Raw genomic sequence first — 21,152 nt, forward strand, 5'->3', positions numbered from 1 at the left:
ATGTGCTCTGGGATGTGGCGGATGTCACGGGAGTCAGGGGTTCAAAGGCAGATTTGTAGAAGATGAAACTACAGAGTGACCAGACACTACAGGGAACCGTGCCTGGCTCAGGAGCTGCTTTCCTACGTGGCATCTTTTCTGTACGACAGAAGTGGCTGAAGCCACCGCTCGCCAGTTCAGTTATCTCTGCTCCTGTCTGTAATTGCCTGGATTATTCTTACTGTCTCCTCTTCTGGCACCTCTGGCTCGGTTTTGTTTGTACAGAGACTGCAAGGTAAGAGGGGAGAGCAAGGTTCAGAGCCTGCTGCGTCGTTCTGTAACAAATCACTACAACCAAGCAACACACAAACTGCATCATACAACACAGAGAAGCCCCCAGCACCTGAAAGCAAGCCAAAAACCATTTGCAATTATTTTATTATGACTTAAAATAACATTTCTTCCAAGGAGGGATCACAGTTCTGTAGCTTTTCTTTTTCTCCTTGTTTTCTCCCCACACATCCAGGTAGGTAAGACCTATCTCTGCTGCCACACCCACTCCCCTCACTTCTGTTGGGTTTGTGGTATCTAACAGCCAAACTTCAAGGATTTTGCTGAATGATGGGATTTGACTCTGTTTTGCTGCCTGTATCCCCGGACAGGTCCCAGCTTACCGTCCGTCTCATCCCCAGAGCACAGCGGAGCCGTTTCACATCCGACAGCCCCTGTTTCCACGCTGGGTTGTGCCTGGCGGCATCCCTGTCACCTGGCCTCTCCCCTAGGTCCCCGGTCATTTTTTTTTAACCTCTTGGCCTATTTTGCCCACTCCTGAGTAAAAAAATTGCATCTTCGGAGATGCTCCGTGCCTACAAGCAATGAATATTTCCTTCAGGTTGCAGGCAGGTTTGTCTTGCATGTCTACCAAGCGGAAGGGAGGGCGGTGAACGTGGGCAGGGGAGGACAGCATCCGAGGAACCGGGACCCAACAACCATCCAACTCGCAGTTTCCTTTTCTTAAATGCTTGTGGCATGTAAACAGCTATTTGAAAAGCACCAGCTTTTAGCGATGCTGTTGCAGTCCCCCAGCTGCATCGCGTGCCGCGGTGCTGCAGCGTTCCCTTTTAGCTGTGTTTTTTCCGGCCACGGTGGGAGGGGGAGCAGCTGAGGGGACCCCCCGGGGACCGGCCACACCCGATGGGCGACAAGGTTGTGGGGAGAGCAGAACAGCTTCCAGCTCCCTGGGAGCCGAACAGCGCAAAAGCAACTGGCAAAATCCTCCTTTTGCCTCCAGCTCCGCTGCTCCTGGGTGGAAGCAATCGCTCCCGAGCTCCCCCGGCTGCGTCCACCTCCCGGCCGCCCTGGGGCTGGTTTTGTCCCCATTCCGCTCATCTCCTCGCTTCCACATGGCCCCACAGTGGGGGGGTCATGGCCATCACCATGCTCTGTCCTGTCCCGTCCCGTCCCCCCCAAAGTATGATGTCAACAGGGGGGTCTGAGGTAGGAGGCGATGGCTGTGGACCCGATGTGAGCCCTGGCCGTGGCAGAGACGCGCATGTGGAAGGTGCCTGCAGCTTTTATTCGCCGTGTGCTGGAAATGCCTCTGTACCACATACTGGCTTTTTTGTTCCTCCAAAAAAAGCTGCCCAGGCGTATCCTACCGATCTCCTGGGCGGGCAACGCGGGGCTGGGGCGATGCGAGGTAGGATGAGGCGCCGCAGCACTTTGTAGCAATGCAGCAGCGTTCACACAGGTGCAAATTTGGGAGGAAGACACAGAAATAAAACTCTTTTATTTTTCCAAAAGTCCCTGTGGCGCGGGGAGGCCGGTGAGACACAGGCAGGCTGGGGCAGAGCTGCTGCCGGGGAGCGGGGCTGGGGGGATGTGCGACAGTGCTGCCTCAGATCTGGGTGCGGAAGTGCAGGTCGGTGCCCGACATCTTCTGCGCGTAGTCCTGGTCGAAGCGCTCGCTCTGGGCCACGGTGAAGTGGTTCTTCCAGTCTCCAGTGGCGCCTGGGGCCGGGTGAGACCGCGCTCAGGGGGGGCCGGGGAGACGATGCGCCGGGAGCCCCCCACGGCCGCTCACCTTTGCGCATGAAGGGGGAGACGGCCTGGTCCATGAGGTGTGAGGGCACCATGCTGTAGTTGGTGGTGGGGTTGTCCCGCATGGCCTCGAAGGAAGTGTGTTGGGTGATGGTGTCCAGCGCCGCCTCCGGCAGTTCCCGCCCCAGGAACTGGGCCACCTTGGCAACCTCCCGGCGGAGGTTCTGCGGGACACAGGCCGATGCTCATCCCTCCTGCCACCCCCCCAGACCCCACATCACCACCCACCCTGGTCCCCCACCTCCTTCAAGTCCTCGTAGAAGAGGTAGAGGATGGGGTGATCCTTCCTCCGCTCCCAGTAGTCCTTGACGTGGTCGTACCAGGAGCCATATGCCACTGCGTGGGGAGAGCGGCCAGGGGGTGTCTGTGGGGGGCAGCTCGTGGAGGGATATGGGGTGACCCACCCCATGGGTTCCCTGTCCCACCTCTGCCAGCCATGAACTTCTCCAGGTACTGGGGCCATGTCCCGGGGTGCAGCTGGAACTTGTTCATCAGGTCGAAGTGGTAGAAGGAGACAGCCACGTCCTTGGCGTTGCGCCCCACATAGATTATCTGCAGAGGGGCCATGGGGTACAAGGGGCAGCCCCAGGACCCCCAACAGGGGGGATGCTGCAGCCCCTGGGGCTCCTGACACCACTTAGGATGCTGGAGGGAGCAGCAGGGGGTCCTGCCGCAGGGGAACAGGGGGCTGCCATGCCTCATGGGGCAGAGACCAGGGTTGGGGGTTACCTTGCAGCGGTTTTCCCAGAAGGATTTGGGCAGGATATGTGCGGGCAGGTGGGTCTTCACCACACGGGGCGAGGGCATGGTGGCCAGCAGTTCTGTCCCTGGGGACACCAAAGCATGTGCCCAGAGGGCCCTCAGTAGAGTCCCCCGAGGCTCAGCCCCCGGTGGGGTGCCCACGGCAAAGCCCCAATGCCCCGCTACCTGCCAGCATCTCCCCGGGGGCAGAGAACTCCAGCATGGGCACCCTGTTGGTGATAACGTCCCGCCTGCACTTCTCGGGGTCACCGCCTTGCAGGATCATGTCCACGATCTCGCTGACCCAGGTGGTGCCTGGGGAAAGCAACCCACCAGAGGGGCGGCCAGGGCGGCGTTGGGGGGCTTAGCACCGGGCTCACCCCCCAGACCTCGACTGGGCGCCGTGGGGGCAAAGGGAGATCCCGCATGGCTCTGTCGTGACGGCCCCGAATGTGCTGCGTCCCCCCAGGCAGCGGGTCGCAGCCGTGCCACACGCGCACCCACCCGGCACCGCTGTGTCTGGTGGGCCCGGGGACGCTCACCGGATTTGGGGAAGGTGACCACCACGATGTCCTCGGGGCGGCTCTGGAAGGTGTCGACCCGCTCCCAGTCGTGGGCGAAGGCGTTGACCATGGGGATGCCGTGCACCATGCGGCAGGGCTGCCGCAGGTAGGCGTCTGAACCGGCCATCCTGCTGGGGACGGGGGTGCGTGGGGGGGCTGGCCGGTGAGGGGTGCCCCTCGCCCTCCCAGGGCGGCCGCCGGCCAGTGCAGCGTGGGCGCCTGGCGCCGCGCCTGCCCGGGCAGCGGCAGTGACACCGGCGGCGCAGGGGCCGGAGGTCGCCATGGTCCTGCCGTTGCGCCCAGCGCTGGGGACGGGGGTCCCCTCTGCGGGCGCAGGAGCCCGCCCGGTGCCCCGGTGAGGACTGGGGGTGCCCGCGGGGTGCCGGTGTCACCCCGGCCAGGCAGCTGTCCCCCTGCCTCAGCACCCCAGGGGGGCAGGGAACTGGGTCCCTGGGGTGATCACAGCAGCCCCCAGCCCAGGGGGAGGTTCAGGGGTGCCGGCTGCACCCCAAAGTACGCCAAACCCACCGCCCTGGACCCCGCAGCACGCAGCCCCGAGGGGCTGAGTGCAGGCAGGGAACCCACAGGGCGCCCCGGGGCACCCGGCTCACCTAATGCCGTGCTGCTCTGCGCCGGGAGGGTGACGCCGGGGGGCGACGCTGGGGGTTGACGGCAGCGAAGAAGGAGACGCGGGGCCTCACGGTTGTTTCTACGGGGAGGAGAAGGGAAGAGGCAGGGCGGGCGAGGGCAGCAATGTTTGCCAGCGCTGCGGCTGCCGGGAGGGAGGAGCGAGCGTGGGGACAAGCCAACGTCCAACTGACCTCCCAGTGAGGCTGCAGCGGGCACCTCCGGCCCCACCGGCCCCGCTCCCCCCCACAGGTCCCAGCCCCTGTCCCCTTGCGTGGGGACAGAGAGGGCCCCTCTCGCTGCCCGCGCCCAGCCAGCACCTTCCCGCAGTCTTGCCAAAATCCTCTGCGATCCTTTGAGACGCCAGCGGCAATACCCCCGCCACGGCGGCTGAGGGGACGTGGGGTGGCATGGGCTTGTCCCCAACCCGAGGAGAGCTCAGGGCCCCATGGGGGAACAGCTGGGTTGGGGTCCGCGCAGGTGTAGGGCAGTGACCATCCCTCAGGGGGGGGCGGGTCAGGGACGACGTTTTGTTTCTCTCCAGCAGTCCTGGGGAGGGGAAGGAGCCCCCAGCACAGCGGTGGTGCCACTGGCAGGGGTCAGATTTGGGGGGTATCTGGCAGTGCCGCCTCAGATCTGGGTGTGGAAGTGCAGGTCGGTGCCCGACATCTTCTGCGCATAGTCCTGGTCGAAGCGCTCGCTCTGGGCCACGGTGAAGCGGTTCTTCCAGTCTCCGGTGGCGCCTGGGGCCGGATGAGACCGCACTCAGGGGGGGCCGGGGGACGATGCGCTGGGAGCCCCCCACGGCCGCTCACCTTTGCGCATGAAGGGGGAGACGGCCTGGTCCATGAGGTGTGAGGGCACCATGCTGTAGTTGGTGGTGGGGTTGTCCCGCATGGCCTCGAAGGAGGTGTGTTGGGTGATGGTGTCCAGCGCCGCCTCCGGCGGCTCCCGCCCCAGGAACTGGGCCACCTTGGCAACCTCCCGGCGGAGGTTCTGCGGGACACAGGCCGATGCTCATCCCTCCTGCCACCCCCCCAGACCCCACATCACCACCCACCCTGGTCCCCCACCTCCTTCAAGTCCTCGTAGAAGAGGTAGAGGATGGGGTGATCCTTCCTCCGCTCCCAGTAGTCCTTGACGTGGTTGTACCAGGAGCTATATGCCACTGCGTGGGGAGAGCGGCCAGGGGGTCTCTGTGGGTGTCAGCACCCCACAGGGTCCGCACCCCACAGGGTCCGCACATACACCCATGGGTGCCCTGTCCCACCTCTGCCAGCCATGAGCTCCTCCAGGTACCAGGCCCATGTCCCGGGGTGTGGGTGCAGCTTGTTCATCGGGTCGAAGTGATAGAAGGAGACGGCCTCATCCTTGGTGTTGTGCCACATGTAAATCACCTGCAGAGAGCTTGGTAACACGTGGGGACTTGCAAGGTCCCAGTGGGGCAAGTCTCCCCTCCGGGCCCCTCCAGGTGCGTCCCCTTCAGCCTGTTACCTTGCAGAGGTTTTCCCAGAAGGATTTGGGCAAGATGTGAGGTGGGATGTGGGTCTTCATGGCGTGAGGGGACGACATGGCCTCCAGCTGCTCTGTGCCTGCAAAGGAGATTTCCCCCAGGAGCGCTCCCCCGGCCGGCAGGGTGCCCCCCCACCAAAACCCAGCCTGGCCCCCATCCGGCACCCGCAGACCCCCGCCACTCCCTGCCGCCCTGCTACCTGCTGGCATCTTCCCAGGGGCCGCCAACTCCGGCGTGGGGACCCGATTGACGATGGCATCCCGCTTGCATTTTTCGGGGTCGCCACCTCACGGGATCACGTCCATGACCTCACTGGCCCGGGCGGTGCCCAGCGAGGAGAGGTCAGGTGTCCGGCGGGTGCCGTTCCCACCGGAGCCCCATCTCAGGCACCAGAGGGGCACCATCCGCCGGCACGGCCTTTTGGCAATCCCCAAGCCCAGGGGACTGCAGGCTGGTGCCTCCCTTCCTGAGCGTGGCCTCTCTCCGGTGCCCGGGGACGCCCACCGGATTCGGGGAAGGTGACCGCCACGATGTCCTCGGGGCGGCTCTGGAAGGTGTTGACCCTCTCCCAGTCGGGGGCGAAGGCGCCGACCGTGGGGATGCTCCGTGCGCCAGGGTTGCCACAGGGAGGTGACCGGATCGGCCATCCTGCTGGGGACAGGGGCGCAGGGGGGGCTGGCGGCAGGGAGCATCACGAGGCCACCTCATCCCCCGGGGTCCCCAAAATCCCTGCTGAGCCCAGCCATCCCAGCCACGGGAAGGAAACCATTGCCCTGCTTGCTGGCATCCTGGGAGGTGGTACGTGCCTCCCCACAGGGATTTTGGGGGCTGGCTGGCAGTGCAAGGAGCGTGGAGGGGCGCAGCCGGCCCCGGGGGGCTCAGGTCAGTGCAGGCAGCAGGCAGCTGCCCGTACCAAGCTGGCAGCGCTGTTTCTGGGGTGTGAAAGCTCGCGGGGGCTTTGCTGGCTGGGGCTTCAGGCTGCTTTCTGCCCCCCACCCCAGCTTTTTTGTCCCCGGCTCTCTGTGGCATGGCGGCACAGGGAAGCCCTGCTCGGGGGGGCTACGTGGGGTCTGAAGGAGTTGGGAAGGGGGAGCCGGGCTTGCAGGACTGGGAATCCTTTCCGCCAGCCGAGACAGAAACATTGGAGATGCCGGCTGTGAAACCCCTCGCTGTGATTTTTGGAGAGCAGCTCTGTGGCTCGCCTCCATCTCCCAGGGGCTTGCAGGGCACCGAGTCCCTCCGAGCACCCCCCATCTCCCTGTGCAGGCCCTCCACTTGCAAGGCCAGGACACCCCGAAACGGGCCGAGCCCCTGGACCACGGCCAGGGTCTCCCTGCTACCCGCCTCTTCATTGGGTGTTCTGGCAGGGAGGAGGCAAAGCTTTGCCCGCAGCTTCGGGTGCTTCAGGCATTATTTTCCCTTCCCTGTGTGGAAGATGGAGGCGTGGGCAGGCGCCCGGGAGGCCGGGGGACATCCTTAGGGAAGGGACCTGGAGCAACCTGGTCCCAGCGCTGCGGAGGGAGGAGGGCAGGGAAGGGGCAAGCGGGCATGGGGATGCAACCCCTCTGGGGACAGTCCCCAGATGCCTGTGATGAGCTGTGCCATGCTCAGCACTCCCCCCCGCCCCCATTAAACACACAGATGGTGGCGGGGGGAAACCGCAGCTTCCCCCCACGCCCACAGAGGCAAACGCAGGGAGGAAATCCCAATCCCTGTCCCAGGGGGTCTGAACATCACCCTGTCCCAGCCTGGAGGTCACCCCCACGGACGTCCCCGGCTCCTCGCACCAGTGCAGGGCTCGCCAGCAGGTCAGGCTTTGGTCACACGCCCCCCCCAGGGCGCCCAAATACAGGCCCGAGGTGTGCAGAGTTGCAAAGCACGAGCGCAGCCGACACCGCACTTCTGGGAGAAGGGTTTAAGGCTGCCCAGTGGTGGCGAAAAGCTCCCTCCTCACCCACTCCCCAGGGGAGAACGCGAGCCGGGAGGGAGTGGGGAGGGAGGAGAGATGGCAGCCGGGCGGGGGGAGCAGCTCGCCTGTTCGCAACCTCGAGAAAAACATCCCGGATTTGTCCCCAGGGCCGAGTTCCCCGTGAGACAGGACACGCCGTGTCAGACATTTGGGTGCTTTACAGGCAGGGACATGCGCTCCCTGCCCGTCCATCCGTCCGTCCACATGCCAGCAAAATGGTCTGCGTGTGCAAAGCCTGCAGGCAAAGCCAGGAGCTGGGGAAGCGCAGAGCTCTCCATCGGCACTGAAATGCATGGAAAGGGTTTATTCCCGTGGGAGAGCTCCCTCACAGGGCTGCTGCCCTTCAGGAATCGGAATCGGGCTGCATCTCTTTAGAGATGAAACAACCCCACGAGACTGCCTTGCCGCAAAGCTGCAACCTTGGCTGGAAACGGGGTGTAACTGGGGGATTTGGGGCTCCAAAGCAAATCCTTGCCCCCACTCTGGCAGGGACTGGTTTGCTCAAGCCATCCCCGAGCAAGGGCTCGGCACAGCCGGGCTGGAGGTTGCAGCGTGGGTTGCACGGCAAGGACAGCGACGTTGCCAAAGTGGCAATACGCCGGCAGGGAGGTGTTGCCCTTCGCCTTCGCTCTGCAGACCACAGGCTGACCAGCTCCGGCTGGGCCAGGGAGCCCGGGGTGAGCCCTGCCACCGCCCGCGCTGCCAGACTTGCCACAACCCGGAGGCGTGGAAGCTCCTGCGCAGGCAAGAGCTGCGGAGGGCAGCAGCTTTACTGGCGCTTTGGGGTTTTTCCACTCTTCCACGATCTTTGCTCCCTCAAGATGCCTTGGTAGGATGGGCCTGGGGAGGCCCAAGGGGTCGGGGGCCAGTGGCAGTTTTTGGCAGCATGCCCACCCCCAGTGATGCCCAACCACCACCAGCTAAAAATCCACCGCGTGTGCCCACCCTCCTGCCCTCTGAGCATGGGGGTACCCCCAGCCGCTGCCTGGGATTTGGGGGGTTCAGCCCCTCCACCTTTCCCTGCAGGCAGTGGCTCACCCTCCGGTTATCCCAATTTATTGCAGAGGGGAAAGCGAATTGGGGCGAGCGTGCTCTGTCTGGACCCACTCTCCCTGCTGGGGGAGCAGGGAGAAGCAGAGCCCCACTGGGCAGGGGGATGAGCCCCTCATGCCCCCATCTGGAAGCGGAGGTCGGAGCCCACCGTGTGCTCCCAGTAGTGCTGGTCGAAGTTGCTCAATCTGGGCCACAGTGAAGTAGTTCTTCCAGTTCCCAGAGATCCCTGGGGGTGCGAAAGCGAGCGGGGCAAATCCTGACACTCCTGAAATATTTGCAGCTGCAGATGGGGGCTGCAATACAGCCCTGGGACACCCCTCCCAAGCCCTCCACCGCTGGCTGGACCCCACCTTTCCAGAGGACAGGGGAGAGGCTGTGGTCCATCGGGGCGGTGGGTATGGTCTCCAGTTGGCTGCAGGGTTCTTCCTCATCCCCTGGAAGGAGGTGTGGTGAAGGATCCTTGCCACTGTCCCCTCCACCACCTCCTTGCCCAGGAACCGCAGGATCATCTGCACTTCCTGCCGTGGGTCCTGTGGGGCAGCTAACATGGGGAGGCTGCCACAAAGGCTTGAGGGGCACAACCGGGGCACCCTCCCCTCCACCCCACCCTCACCTTCTTCATGTCCTCGTGGAAGAGGTAGAGGAGCTGCTTCTCCTCCCACCAGCCCTGCGCATGCTTATACCAGGACCCATAGGCCACTGTGGGATGTGGTCCAAGGGGTTAGCCAAAAAGTGGGGTGGCAGGGGACACCCTCCCCACTGGTGTTTTGGAGTGGCCACTCCAGGGCTCAGCCCCCACCTTTGCCACCCATGAAGGTCTCCAGAAACTGGCCCAGTGTGCTGGGGTTGGGGGGTGCATCTTGGCCATCAGGTAGAAGTAGTAGGAGGAGATGACGACATCCTCAGGGTTGCGGGCGTGTAGATGACCTGGGAACCACCGAGGATGTGGCTGGCGGGTGCAGAGCAGTGCCCCCTCCCTGCCACCCGGGCGGGGAGAGAGGCGGGGGGCACCCACGGCGTTACCTTGCAGTTCTTGTCCCGGGAGGAGGTCAGGAGGAGCTGAACCGGGAGATGGGTCTAACACCAGCCGTGGGATGGGGTTTTCTCCAGCAGCTCGACGCCCGCGGGACAGGGGGCTTAGCGGCGTGCGCCCCAGCACCCTCAGCCCCACCCCGTGTCAGCCGCCTCCGCACCCAGCCCAGGGGGGCAGCCGGGCTGGGGGGCTCGCGGCTGGGTGTCTCGGGGGCCTTCATGTCCAAGAAGGGCAGCCCGCGGAAGACGGCGTCCCGCCGGCGCTTCTCCACGCCGCCGTCGTGGCAGGTCACGTCCAGGATCTCGCTCAGCCACGTCCTGCCTGCAGCACCGGGGCCGCGCTGCAAGGGCTGGCGTCCCCCCGCCCCCTCCCCAGGGCCACACACGCGATTTGGGCGGGGGTAGGGGCGATGAATGAGCCGGTCATCTGGCCGGGCTCGGAAAGCCCCCGCCAGTGGGCAGCCCCGAGGGGGGCAGTGGGGCGGCCCCGCTCCTCCCCGGCCGCCCCATGGCCGACGGCGCGTCCCCGCGGCGCTGGCTGTCCCCCCGGCGGCTGCCGCGGCGGCCTCGGGACCGGCTGGGTCCTCCGGCGGCGCCGTGCCCGGCCCTACCCCCCCGCCGAAGGCGGGCGGACGTGTTGCCGGTGCCGGCGGGGGGATGCCCCGTTCCCCGGCAGGACGCGGCCGCGAAGCCTTCGGTGAGCCCGGCACCGCCTCCGCCCCCGCTGCTCCCCCGCCTCTTGAACGGGCGCCGCGGGGCCTCGGAGCGCGGGGATGGCGCTGCCTCAAACCTCCCCCCGTGGCCGCCAGGGGGCGCCGCCGCGGGGCGGGCGGGGGCCGCGGGCCAGGGGCGGCGAGTTCCAGCGGGAGGCGGGAGGCGCTCTGGCCAGCGCGGCCGTGCTGCTCCCCCGCCACGGCTGCTCCCGGTGCCACCGCCGCGTCTCTCTGCGCCGCGCCTGGGTGTCCCTTCTCCCCGGGGCTCCTCCGCGGTGGCTCCGGCCGCGACTCTCGCCGTTCCGCCACCGGCCGGGAACCGGGGGCGACGGCGTCTCCCGGCCGCCCCCGAGCTCCCGGGACGGGGCAGGGCGAGGGAAACGCGGGACATCGGGGCAGAACGGGGCCGCCCGGCGCCGTTTCCTCCCTTCTGCCCCGCTCGCCGGCTCCGGTGCGGGAGCGGCGGCACCGCCGCTGGCCGTCGGGCGCTGCCCGTAGCTCAGACCGGTGCCCTGCCTGCAGGGTGGTGCTGCCCCCGCCCCCCCCCGGGACGGACCCCCCGGGCCGGCGCCGCGCTGGCGGGTGCCCGCGTGTTTCCCGGCCACTGGGTCACGGAAGCTGCCGTCGGGGCGCTGCCTGCGCTGGCAGCCGCGGGTGCGGGGGTTGTTCTCCTCTCCCCCCACTGGTGCAAGATACCCCCGGGTGCCCGGCGGGGCCCGGGGTGACTCTCCCGGCGGGTTTCGGCACCAGCTCCCCCGGGTCCCCGCTCGGGGGACAGCAGCTGCCGCTCCGGATCTCCGCCAGGGGATCAGCCCCAGCTCCATCACGCCCGCGGCTCCCGGTCCTGGCTCCCAGCCGCGTCCCCGGGGGCAGAGGTGGCCCGGCGGGGCTGGGTGACCCCTCCCGCAGCCGGTGACCCCTCCCGCCACCGGGCTCCCTCCTCCCGGCTGGTTCCTCCTCCCCAGCTCGCTGCCGGCAGGACAGGCCCCTCCGGCCCGGCGCCGGGGAGAGCGCGAACCGGGGCGTGTGGAGCCGCTGCTGGGGGAACTGGTCCCCGCTGGGGGTTCAGCCCTTCAGCCCCGCCCGGCCTCACCCTCGCAGGCGGCGCCCGAGGGCCGCGGCCGGCAGCGCCGAGCGCTGCCACGGCGGGGCCCCGGGCCGGCTCGGGGCCCTGCGCGAAGCCCTGCTTTTACTGAAAACCTTCTTTTCCTGCTCAAAACGTGCTGCGGTGGGAGCAGAGGCCGCTCCAGGGATCCGCGCCGGCTCGGAAGTGAAGGCGGCCTGGCCGGGCACGGGGAGCGGCGGCCGGTCCCGGTGCCGCCGGTCCCTCGGGAGGCGTTGGCGGCACCGGCGAGGCCGAAGCTGGGGGAGGCCCGTCTCGGCGCCTGGGCGAGGAGCGCGGCCCCGAGGCGCCGAGTGCCAGGGGGACGCCGGCCGGGGGGTGGCGCCGGTGAGGGGAGTGCCCCGAGGCGGCGGCCGAGCGGGTCTGCGCGGTGGGACCGGCTGTGCCGGCGGGGCCCGGGGATCGCCGGTGCCGCGGGAGGGGCCGGGTCCCTGCAGGCTTCCCCGGGAACTGAGGGGCGGGCAGGGGTCACGGGTCACGTCCCCGGCCGTGGGGAGCCGGGGGCTGCCGTGCCCCGGGGCGCCGGGACCGAGCGTGCGTGAGGGAGCCGGGCCTGGCCGGAGCTCGGGGAGCGGTTTTGTGCTCGGGGCACTTTGGTTTTGCTCCTTGTCCTGCCGGCGGGGCGGCCGAGGGACAGGGAGGGCGGGTGCCGCCCCTGGCAGCGCTCCCCACGGGTCCCCTGGGGGGAAGGAGGGGACCGGGTGTGAGAGGGGCAGCACCGATGGGTCACCGTGGGTGCCAGTGCGGGTCTCTCGGGGCTGATGGGCGCTGATGGGCGCTGATGGGGTCCAGCCCAGATCCCACTGGCACTGGAGTGGTGCCAGCCCCAGCCCTGGGGCTGCTGGTCATCGGTCTGTGCCGCTGCTGCTGCTGCACACAGCAGGTGAGTTTTCAGCCAGGTTCTGGCTCTCGCCTGCTATCCTGGGGACAAATGGGACATTTTGGTGTCCCATCCCCGTTTCTCCTTCCCCTCCCGTGGCAGGTGCGTGGCGTTGGGGAGCCATTGCCAAAAGGGCTGGTGAGGGGCCGGGAATTGCTGCCCGTGCCTGGGAGGCTGCAGGTTTGCAGGGGCAGCAGCTCTGGGGGCTCTTTGGGCCATGTCATGCCTCAGGGAGCTCGGACTGTCCCGTGTTTCTGCCTGCACAGGGACAGACAGACAGACAGAGGAGCCCCAGCCAGGCCAGGAGCTGCCCAAGCCAGAGAGACCCGCGTGGGGTGTGGAGTCCCCAGGAAGAAGCCGGCTGCCTGCACCGAGGACGATGCTGCTGCCTGCCCTGCACATGGCTGGGGACGGCCCTGCCTGCGCCCGCCCAGCTCTGCCTGCCCAGAGACGCTGCGGGGACTTTGTGGCTCCAGCTCAGTTGTGGCTCCAGGTCAGTTGCTTCTGCCCCCGTTTCGTTTTGTTTCTGCCCCAGCTCGTGGATAGCTCTTCATTCGTGGCTCCGGCTGGTTTCGGCTCCAGCTCACTTGAGCTCCTGTTTGTTGCAGCTCCAGCTCATTTGTTTCTGCTCCTGGTTTGTTTTAGGTTCAGCTCCAGTTTGTTCTTGCTTCCAGCACATTTTAAGCTCCAGTTGGGTTTCATCTTTTCTGGCTTCATTTCAGCTCCAGCTTATTTATGGCTCCAGCTCATCTGTGGCTCCAGCTCCAGTTCATTTCTGCTCCAGTTAATTACCGCTTGTGCTTGTTCAAATGATCTTGTAACTTGATTGTTGTAACTTGAATATGAACTGTCATAACTGTACATTGTCTAAGTACAGACTAATGAGTCAATGACTATTCCGGCTGTTGTTCACACCTTGAATAAGGAGTTGGACACACAAAAATGGTGTGAAAAGTGCCTTTTTCCCCCAGAGACTCTCTCAGATGTTTCATTTGGCCTGGTGCACGCTGGCCTCACAAGCTTTGGCGACCAACCGGACCGGACCCCCATCTCCATCGAGGGTCCACAGATGTGCCTCCATCTTGGTCTCCACCTCACTTCTCCCTGGCCCCCGAGCCACTCCCTCCTGGCTCTGCCTCACCCGGGGCAGCTTCTGCTGTAGGTGAGCATGACTGCAGCCTGAGTGACCTCTGGTCCTCTCTCCTCTCCCCAGGCCCCCCTAGCAGTGCCCCACTGCCAGGGCATGGTGGGGCATCGCCCAGACCCTCACCTCACCCTGCAGCAGGATGCGCTATGGGCTGTGCTGGGTGCTGGGGTCTCATCCCAGAGCTGCAGGAACAAGGTCCATGTTGGTCCCATTGGTGTGGAGAGGGGTCAGAGAGAAACCGCACTTTCAGCTCCCTGAGCCCTCCAGGCCTGGGACCCATGGCCCAAACCCTTCTCCCCTGGTGGGTGTCTCTCCCCGGAGAGGACCTTTCCCAGGACTTCTCCCCCACTAGGCTGGAGCCAGGGAGATCCATCACCCCAAAATCAGCTCCAGGCTGTTGACACAAGGTACGAGCTGCAGGCATCAGCTGGGACATTCACCGGGCATGGGCTGGAAATCCTGCAGTGAGCCTGCTACCAGCAGAGAGCATGGCTGGAGAAAAAGGGGGGAAGCCCACAGGCAGAGGAGTGGGCAGTGAGCTGGAGGCGCCCGGTAAGGTGCATGGCCACTACCAACACCCCGGGCTTTGGGCCTTGGCGCCCCAGGACCACGGCATGGGGCTGGCACAAGGAGGGCTCCCTGGGCAGCTCCAGGCTGGGCTCTGCCTCTTGCTGGGGTTTCGTCGTGAAAACACAGGATGGGAGAGGGACTCCGTCAGGTAGGAAGCCGTTCCCGAGGCCGTGGGGTGACAGGTAGGTGCACGGGGCCAGTGAGGGAAGGCGTGGGAGCAAGTGTGTGCCTGGGAGAAAGGAGGGCCACTGGGGCCAGCCGCTTGCAGAGGGCTGCTGGTGACATGGGGACAGACATGGGTGACGGTTGAAGGGAAGAGGTGTGATGCTTTCATCTTCCCGAGTGCTTCAAACAGAAATGGGAGCAGACCTGCTTTCATACCCATTCTTCCAAGAATTTGGCTAGAATCCCATGGCATCATTACTCTTCCTGGTCGATGGATTCGATCCTTTCAACAGCAATCAGGGCTGTGCACCGAGCACCAGATCCAGGCAAACGAGGGGCAACACACATAGGCTAACAGAGGGGCAATCAGTGGGCATGTAACATGCTTTACTTGCAAGAGAAAACTCATTTCCATCTCTCTGTTCCTCCAAAACAGCTTCTGCCGTGGCCTGCCATCTAACACAGCCCCCTCCACTCTTCTACCTGCATCCCACCACATTTTCTCTCTCCCAATATTCCCTTTTTTTCCCCAAGAGTTCCCTGGGGGATGACACAGACTTGGATCTCTGCCTTCTGGGTGCCTCATCTTCATGCAAATAAATTGTTCCCCTTAGTAGCACATGCAATATAATAACTGCATGTAGGTTTAAAAGCAGGTTATATTTATAGGCAAGAACTAAACGTCCTTCCTTCTCCTCACAGAATTTATATCAACACACAGCTTGTGTTTTACCCTGTGTTTCCGCAATGCCTAAGCAATGCATTAACAGCAAATCGTTTCTGAAATCAGAGTTTTGGGACAGAATCAGGCTCCTCAGGGTGCACTTCTCCCCCCAGGGCAGTCTCCACCGAAGAGCTGGGGCAGCCCTGGGTCCCACCAGCACAGCCTTTACGCTCGCCAGGGCTGAGAGGCTCAGAGCTGCTCCTGGCCCAACGCTTCCCATTTGCCCCATGGCTCCCAGTGGCAAAACTGCATCAGTGCAGAACAATTGTGGGCTTTGAAGAGTGAATAACTAAGTGGAAAATGTAAATGGCAGCTTTGTGAGCCTAGTGCTACTCGTAATAGCTTCCTTCCCTCTTAAAAGAACAGTCTTTCCCCTGGCAAAGCCATACAGTGCAATTAGCAAATATAAATATTGCAGTCTGTGTTTAAAAAAAACTCCAAAGCTTGTTGCCCAAAGTTAAAAACCTGCGAACAGACTAAATGAGGTGTCCTGGTTAGAAAAACTCCTTTCTTACAGAGGCTGGGTTTGGTTGGGTAGCTGATCCTATGTGCTTACCTACAGAAGCCCTCAGACTTTTCACCACACTGACCTTTTCATTGGCAAGTCCCTAAGTAATTTCGATATAGGAAGAGGATTCTCACTGTGTCGAGATCAAGGAATATTTGTACTTAATTCTAGCAGGGAAGAAAACTTTTTCTTCAAAGTAGAGCGATGTGGCCTCAAACTGTGTTCAGTAACCACTGCTGTACCAAATTATTTTTCCTTATTGCCCTCCCCATCCATCTGTGCCTGCTATAAGATAACCGCTGCCCCCTCCAGCAAAATCAGGGACTGCAGGGCAAGTCCGTTCAGCCACAGGTAATTTCAAGGTATTTCATGTTGTGGTGACCTCATTGGTTTTGTTCTTTCAAGTGTTGTATGCCAGCCTTACACAAAACGTATTTATGCTAAATAAGACACAAAGAGGTCTAGTTCTGTCTTTTGAGGGCCAAGCTTACACAGTCGTATTTTCCTTCTGTTATGACCGAACTAGGAGTTTTCCTTCTGTCTGAAACAGAAAACGGTAGGCTGAAGCAAAATTAAACCGAAAGAGAGGGTTGAACCACTTCCCTATTTAGAACAGGATGAGGATTTTAAAAAAACCCAACACACCAACAAAACAAACAAACCACCAACCAACAAAGACTGTAAAAATCTCAAAGCCCAGAAGGATATTTTGGTAGCAAACTTGCTGGTGCAGCTGCTGCCATAAATGTTTTCTAACAAAAGTGCATTTTATGAAGCAATGTGTGACAGTTAACCCATGAAGGCTTGTGCACTGAGCGCAAGGTTTGGGGAGGGATTACCTTTGGCCGCGCTGATTTGAGGTGGGTTTGGTAATTCTGCTTTGCTTCAACTTCTGCAAAAAAATTAGAAAGCCCTTCCTAAAGTTTGGCAGGGAGGTGGTGGCATTGCGGTGGCTGGAACTGGAGAAATCCAGCAAAAGCTGAGCAAAGTACCTCCTTGGTGCTGCAGGGCTTAGTCTGGGGCAAGGGAAAGCAAATTCAGTTGCATTCTTGTGGCCCACCTTCTTCACGAGGGAAAACAATTCCTGATGGTGCCTCTGCAGCCACTTGTTGCTAAGCAGAAGACCAGCTCCAAGGAGAAGCTCTTGATTCAAAGCAATGTAGTCTCACCATTTCCTGAACAACGTGGTCTAATCTGCTTTTTATGGGAAAAGCTACTTCATGACAATGGAAATGCTCTTGGCTCATCAGGCTGCACCCTGAAGCAGCTTTTCTTGTGTTCTCTTCTCATCTTTGAGGTTCTTGGGTTATTTTTAGTTTAAAGTTACTGTCACATTTACAGTAGAGATTTGAGCAGGAGGTTGAAGCAGCCACTTTCCAGAAAATTAGCACAAGAACCACCATTCAACTTGTCCACTATTTAATTTTATACCCTCCTATTTGATTCATTGGTGTAAATCATATCAAATTCCTATCTATGTATCTTTGTCTATTGTTTTCTTGGAGAACCTTTCCCTCCGCTGGCAGCACTGATGGTGAGGACCAGGACTAGGATGCCAGATGGGGGTGTCCCGTGAGCCTGTCGGTGGCCGAAGTGTCACCCGCTGCACCTGTGAGCAGGAACTCATGCCAGTTCTTCTCAAAGTGATTGCGCTTTTACATGTGTTCACGGATTTGTTTCCCCTATTAATGGTAGATGATTTACAGGAGCACAGAGAAGAGGCTGCTCTCCGGCAGGCAATTTAAATGCTGCGTGACCTTGCTTTTTGAAGAGTCATTTAACCTTTGAATTGCATTTACCTTATGGCTTTCAAGTCAACTATCTTACATACGAGTGGTAGAGCCCCCAAAGCCCTGTTTTGGCTTCCCACCTGCCCACACTTGATTTTTGCTATTTTTGGCTACTCTTGTCTCCTATTCCTCCACAAAACCAGCTCCTATCTATCAATCCTATAAAAAAACACAAGCAATAGAAAGTTTAACAAGACCTCTACCAGAGTTTTCCTACAAGTTACCTGCTCAGAGGTCCCACTGCCATTACTCCAGTCCTTGGCTTCCCTAAGTTTGATCTGTAAATATACTACTTACAGCTGGAACAGCATCAGCAAAAACACTTCTGGCCAAGTCTCGGTGATATGGCTTTCATTCAAACTTTGGGAACAGCATATGACTGGTATTATTAGGAGGACTTCCAGTTCCTAAGATCTTTAATAAAGTGACTGCTAAAAAAGAAATACTGCAAACCTCTCAAAATGCTTATGTGATTTCCCAGTGTTAAAATAGCTGGTGCTTTAAAGGGTAACTTTGGGACACAGCGTTATAAATTTCCTCTTACCACCGACCTTACAAGGAGACCCAACTCTGCAAAACTGCATCAATACCATGAAACTTGTTTGCTGAGCACCCTTCCACCTTGCCAACACAGTGTCCCCAGGTGTGGGAAGAGGGAGCAGTTTGTCACCACTGCATATGGCAGAGAACATCACGTCCTCCTCAGGAAATGCCATAGCAAAGCCATTCCCACTCCCGAGAAGCTGGAGCAGCATGGACATGTTGCATGCGTTCTGCTGATGGCTTCTCATCCGTCACATCCCAGGAAGCCTAACTTAACTAAGGAAGAGTCTTGCAACCATTACAAATGATCTCTGTCTCCCAAGTGCTTTGGGGGAAACAGGTAACCTGGGCAGGCAAAAGGAGTAAGGGTGGGCATGGAAGACACAAGAAGGAACCTTCAAAGACAGAAGCACATCCCAGACAGAGCGAGGAAAGGCACATGAAGCACCAAGAGGACGCACTGGGAGAGACAGGGAAAGAAACACCACTTAACCACCGCAGCTTTGCTCACTGCAAATTTCAACTCTGCAACATAAACCACTCTGGGCCGTGTCCAATACCTCCTGTGCAGCCAAGAGGTGAGGAAGAGGGCTGACATGGTGGTGAGGTGGATTCAAGCCTCTCACCACTGTATTTAGAGGCAGGGTACAGGACTCGAGCTCATGATCTGCACTTCCAGCTGGTTCCAGCCTCCCCTGACAGCCAGAGCCACACACAGCCTCTGCTCAGCTGTAGCAAGGACATCCTTAAAGGATGACTTTTGGCCATCCTCTTTTCCAAGCACCCCTCTGGCTAGTGAACTGCAACTGTCCTGAAGACTTTCTGGGGAAAAAGTAATTCTGCTGATCCAGAGCTAGAAGACCAAGCCTGACCAGCTGGCTGGCCTTTTCTGCCCCTGGGCAGAATATTTAGTGCCCTCTGTTTGACAAACCACTCAGCATTTGGCCCACAAATACCTTCTCACCTGAAGGGAATAAAAATATTTCACCTCCCCACATGCAACAAGTCTCTTTTGTTAAAAGCTCTTTCAATTTTAGACATCGTCATTCATTTCTGTCGGCCCACAGAAGGCACCTCTGCCAGACCATCAAGATCTGACCGTGCCCGGCGCTACCATCCAGTTCAGTTACTGTTTCAGATCCACAAAGGATGCAACCCTGGTGGTTTCTCCAAACAAAACCCACCTTGGTCTCAGACAAAGAGATTTTCATGTCCCCTACAATAAGAGCAACATCAAGTACCTTTTGAAGACATCGGTTTACCTAAAATAAGCCCGAAAATTTCTGTCGTTCATACTGTTCTGAGTTGAACTGATCTTAAAAAACACAACTAAAAGCTTAAGGGACCCATTTCTGGTTAAAGGCACTTTTCTGACACCCTGATCTGTTTGCAAACAGCTTCTCTTTCAGACAGTGCTTAGGAGCAGGAGGCAGCGAAGCTTAAATGGCGATCCTCCACCAGTGTCCCCCAGTTTTGCAGTTTAACAGACAGTTCAGGTACCCCAAGGGACGAGAGACTGTTCACCGACACCCTCCACACAAAAAGCTCTTCCGTCTCTACATCTGCCACCCCCCCATGGCTCAAGGACAGCCCAAGCCCCTTTGGCTGCTGAGCTGGAACGATTCTGCCATAAGGGGGTACTCAGAAAGCATTGCCCAGATGAGACCACCTCCCCAAATAGCCTTTTTTTTTTTTTTTTTTTTTAAATCAAGAAAACCATTTGTTTAAACAAAAGCAATACATGTTTGGAAGAGCAACTCCATGCTTCTGAAATTAGTTAGTATTTTTAATAGGGAAAATACAAAGTAACCAGAGAAACAAAACAGAAATGAGAAGGCTCATCCCCAACTCCTGGTCACTACACCTTCCCAGGGACTCCTGCTCCTGGCCTCTGCTGCAGCTAATGTTATGCTAGGACCACGGTCTGCTCTGTCCATGCCTTGAGGTCCTTGAGGAGCTTCTTGTCTCCCTACATATAGGTCCTCCAGCTGCTCCAAGCTCCTTTCAAGCTCTCCCTGCTGAAAGTGCATGGGGATTTCGATGCACTGGTGCTCCAACCAGCTCTGTCGCCAGCAGTTTTAGGGCAAGACACGTCTGGAAGTGGGGGGATGCTTGGAACAGCCTGCCTGATCCCAGCATGGGGGCGAGACAGGGGAAGGCGGACCAATGCAGCAGATATTGTCCTGCCAGTCTGACTTTATGAAGGTTGCTGTTGTGCTGTCCCGTTTCAACTAATTAAGTGTGCTCTGTGTGTGCTCCTTAGAAAGTTTCAATATTGCTCTCACCGGCCCCTCTACCACCTCCTTCTCTGTTATTTTATTTGGCAGAAGCCAAGCAGTCATACTTTGAAGCTAAGGTGCTCCCAACACTTTTTTCCAACAATTGGGTCCCTAGGGATCCAGCCCCTCTCCTGTAAGATGGTTAATTGATTTGCCTCCAGGATTTAATATATACTCCCACTTCACCCTGGCACAGGTCTTTCTGCCATGTCTGTGCCCTTTGTGCCTCCACATTACTGCCCCACCAACACCTTCCTTCCCCACCTCCTGTGCTATGTCCCAGTGTGCTTGTTCCTTAGACTCACAGGATTTGTGCAGATTTGTGCAGAAGCACACGAATGATCCCACTAGCTTAATTTCCTTGCAGCCTGCTGGCAACATTTCCCAAGAGTTTGTCCAGAAAGCCCCTGCTGGCCCTGGCCAGCCAGCCACTCTGCTCTGGTGTTGCACTTCATACGTCAGCCTCCTTGTGTCACCAAAAGTGCTGCCAACCAACCTCCTGATCTCCCTGAGTTTATCCAGATAAGATAAGGCAAAGAGTTGCTTTCAAGGTCTTTAGTCCACATTTCTGTTTTCTCATTTGGCACCTTCCCAAGTGACAGGAGAGCTCCCAATTTTTCAGTGAAACTCCTGTTGTAAGTGTAAATCCATGGGCATATAGCATCGCTGTGTGCACTAGACATGACCTGGCACCCTCGGCAGGAAGAGGGGTGCTCCTTCTCCCCACCTGCTTCATTCTGTCAGACAGGGATGTCCCATGCCAGGCTCACCGCGTGGGCGAGGTGCATCAGCAAGACATGTCAGACCAGGAGCTGCCTCAGCTCCTCAGCTGCTGACCATCTAAGTTGCCTTTCTTCAAACCGGCTGCACTACTTGCTCTCCCTTGACTTGCCCTAAGGCTGCCTTTGATGGATGAGAGCAACCCAAAATTCCCACTCCCACCTCTAAAGCAGAGCCAAAAGCCCTCCCCATCTTTCTTTGGTAAAACGAGGAAGGCTGGGCTTTTGATCATCAAAGTTTTCTTCTTTGGAAGGAGGAGGAGCTGTCTAGTCATGGGTTCATTGATTCCCTGCCCAGCAGGAATGTTTGCTTGGGCACAGCCAAGCCACACCTCTGATGACTGTAACAGGCAA

General features: G+C 59.8%; 2 protein-coding genes across 2 annotated transcripts; both read right to left on the reverse strand.

Annotated features, from left to right (window-relative positions):
* Positions 1-1,746: 1,746 nt before the first annotated feature.
* Positions 1,747-3,854, reverse strand: LOC309404781 (sulfotransferase 1B1-like). The gene is made up of 7 exons (XM_081999364.1): positions 3,363-3,854; positions 3,007-3,135; positions 2,809-2,906; positions 2,505-2,631; positions 2,321-2,415; positions 2,063-2,243; positions 1,747-1,989 (listed from the first exon to the last, which is right to left on the reverse strand). The coding sequence occupies exons 1-7, from the start codon at positions 3,664-3,666 to the stop codon at positions 1,877-1,879; spliced, it is 1,047 nt and encodes a 348-aa protein (XP_081855490.1). The 5' UTR covers positions 3,667-3,854; the 3' UTR covers positions 1,747-1,876.
* A 786-nt stretch (positions 3,855-4,640) lies between these two features.
* On the reverse strand, positions 4,641-7,106 carry LOC309404995 (sulfotransferase 1B1-like; the record flags this gene model as incomplete). The annotated part of the gene is given in 9 exon segments (XM_081999669.1): positions 4,641-4,753; positions 4,826-5,006; positions 5,084-5,178; positions 5,281-5,407; positions 5,505-5,602; positions 5,723-5,810; positions 5,814-5,851; positions 6,028-6,122; positions 6,124-7,106. Coding segments are annotated over 9 exon segments (927 nt in total). The 5' UTR covers positions 6,216-7,106.
* Positions 7,107-21,152: the final 14,046 nt, after the last annotated feature.

Source organism: Phaethon aethereus (genome assembly GCF_964289735.1).
Source record: "Phaethon aethereus genome assembly, chromosome: 4".
NCBI classification, from domain to species: domain Eukaryota; kingdom Metazoa; phylum Chordata; class Aves; order Phaethontiformes; family Phaethontidae; genus Phaethon; species Phaethon aethereus.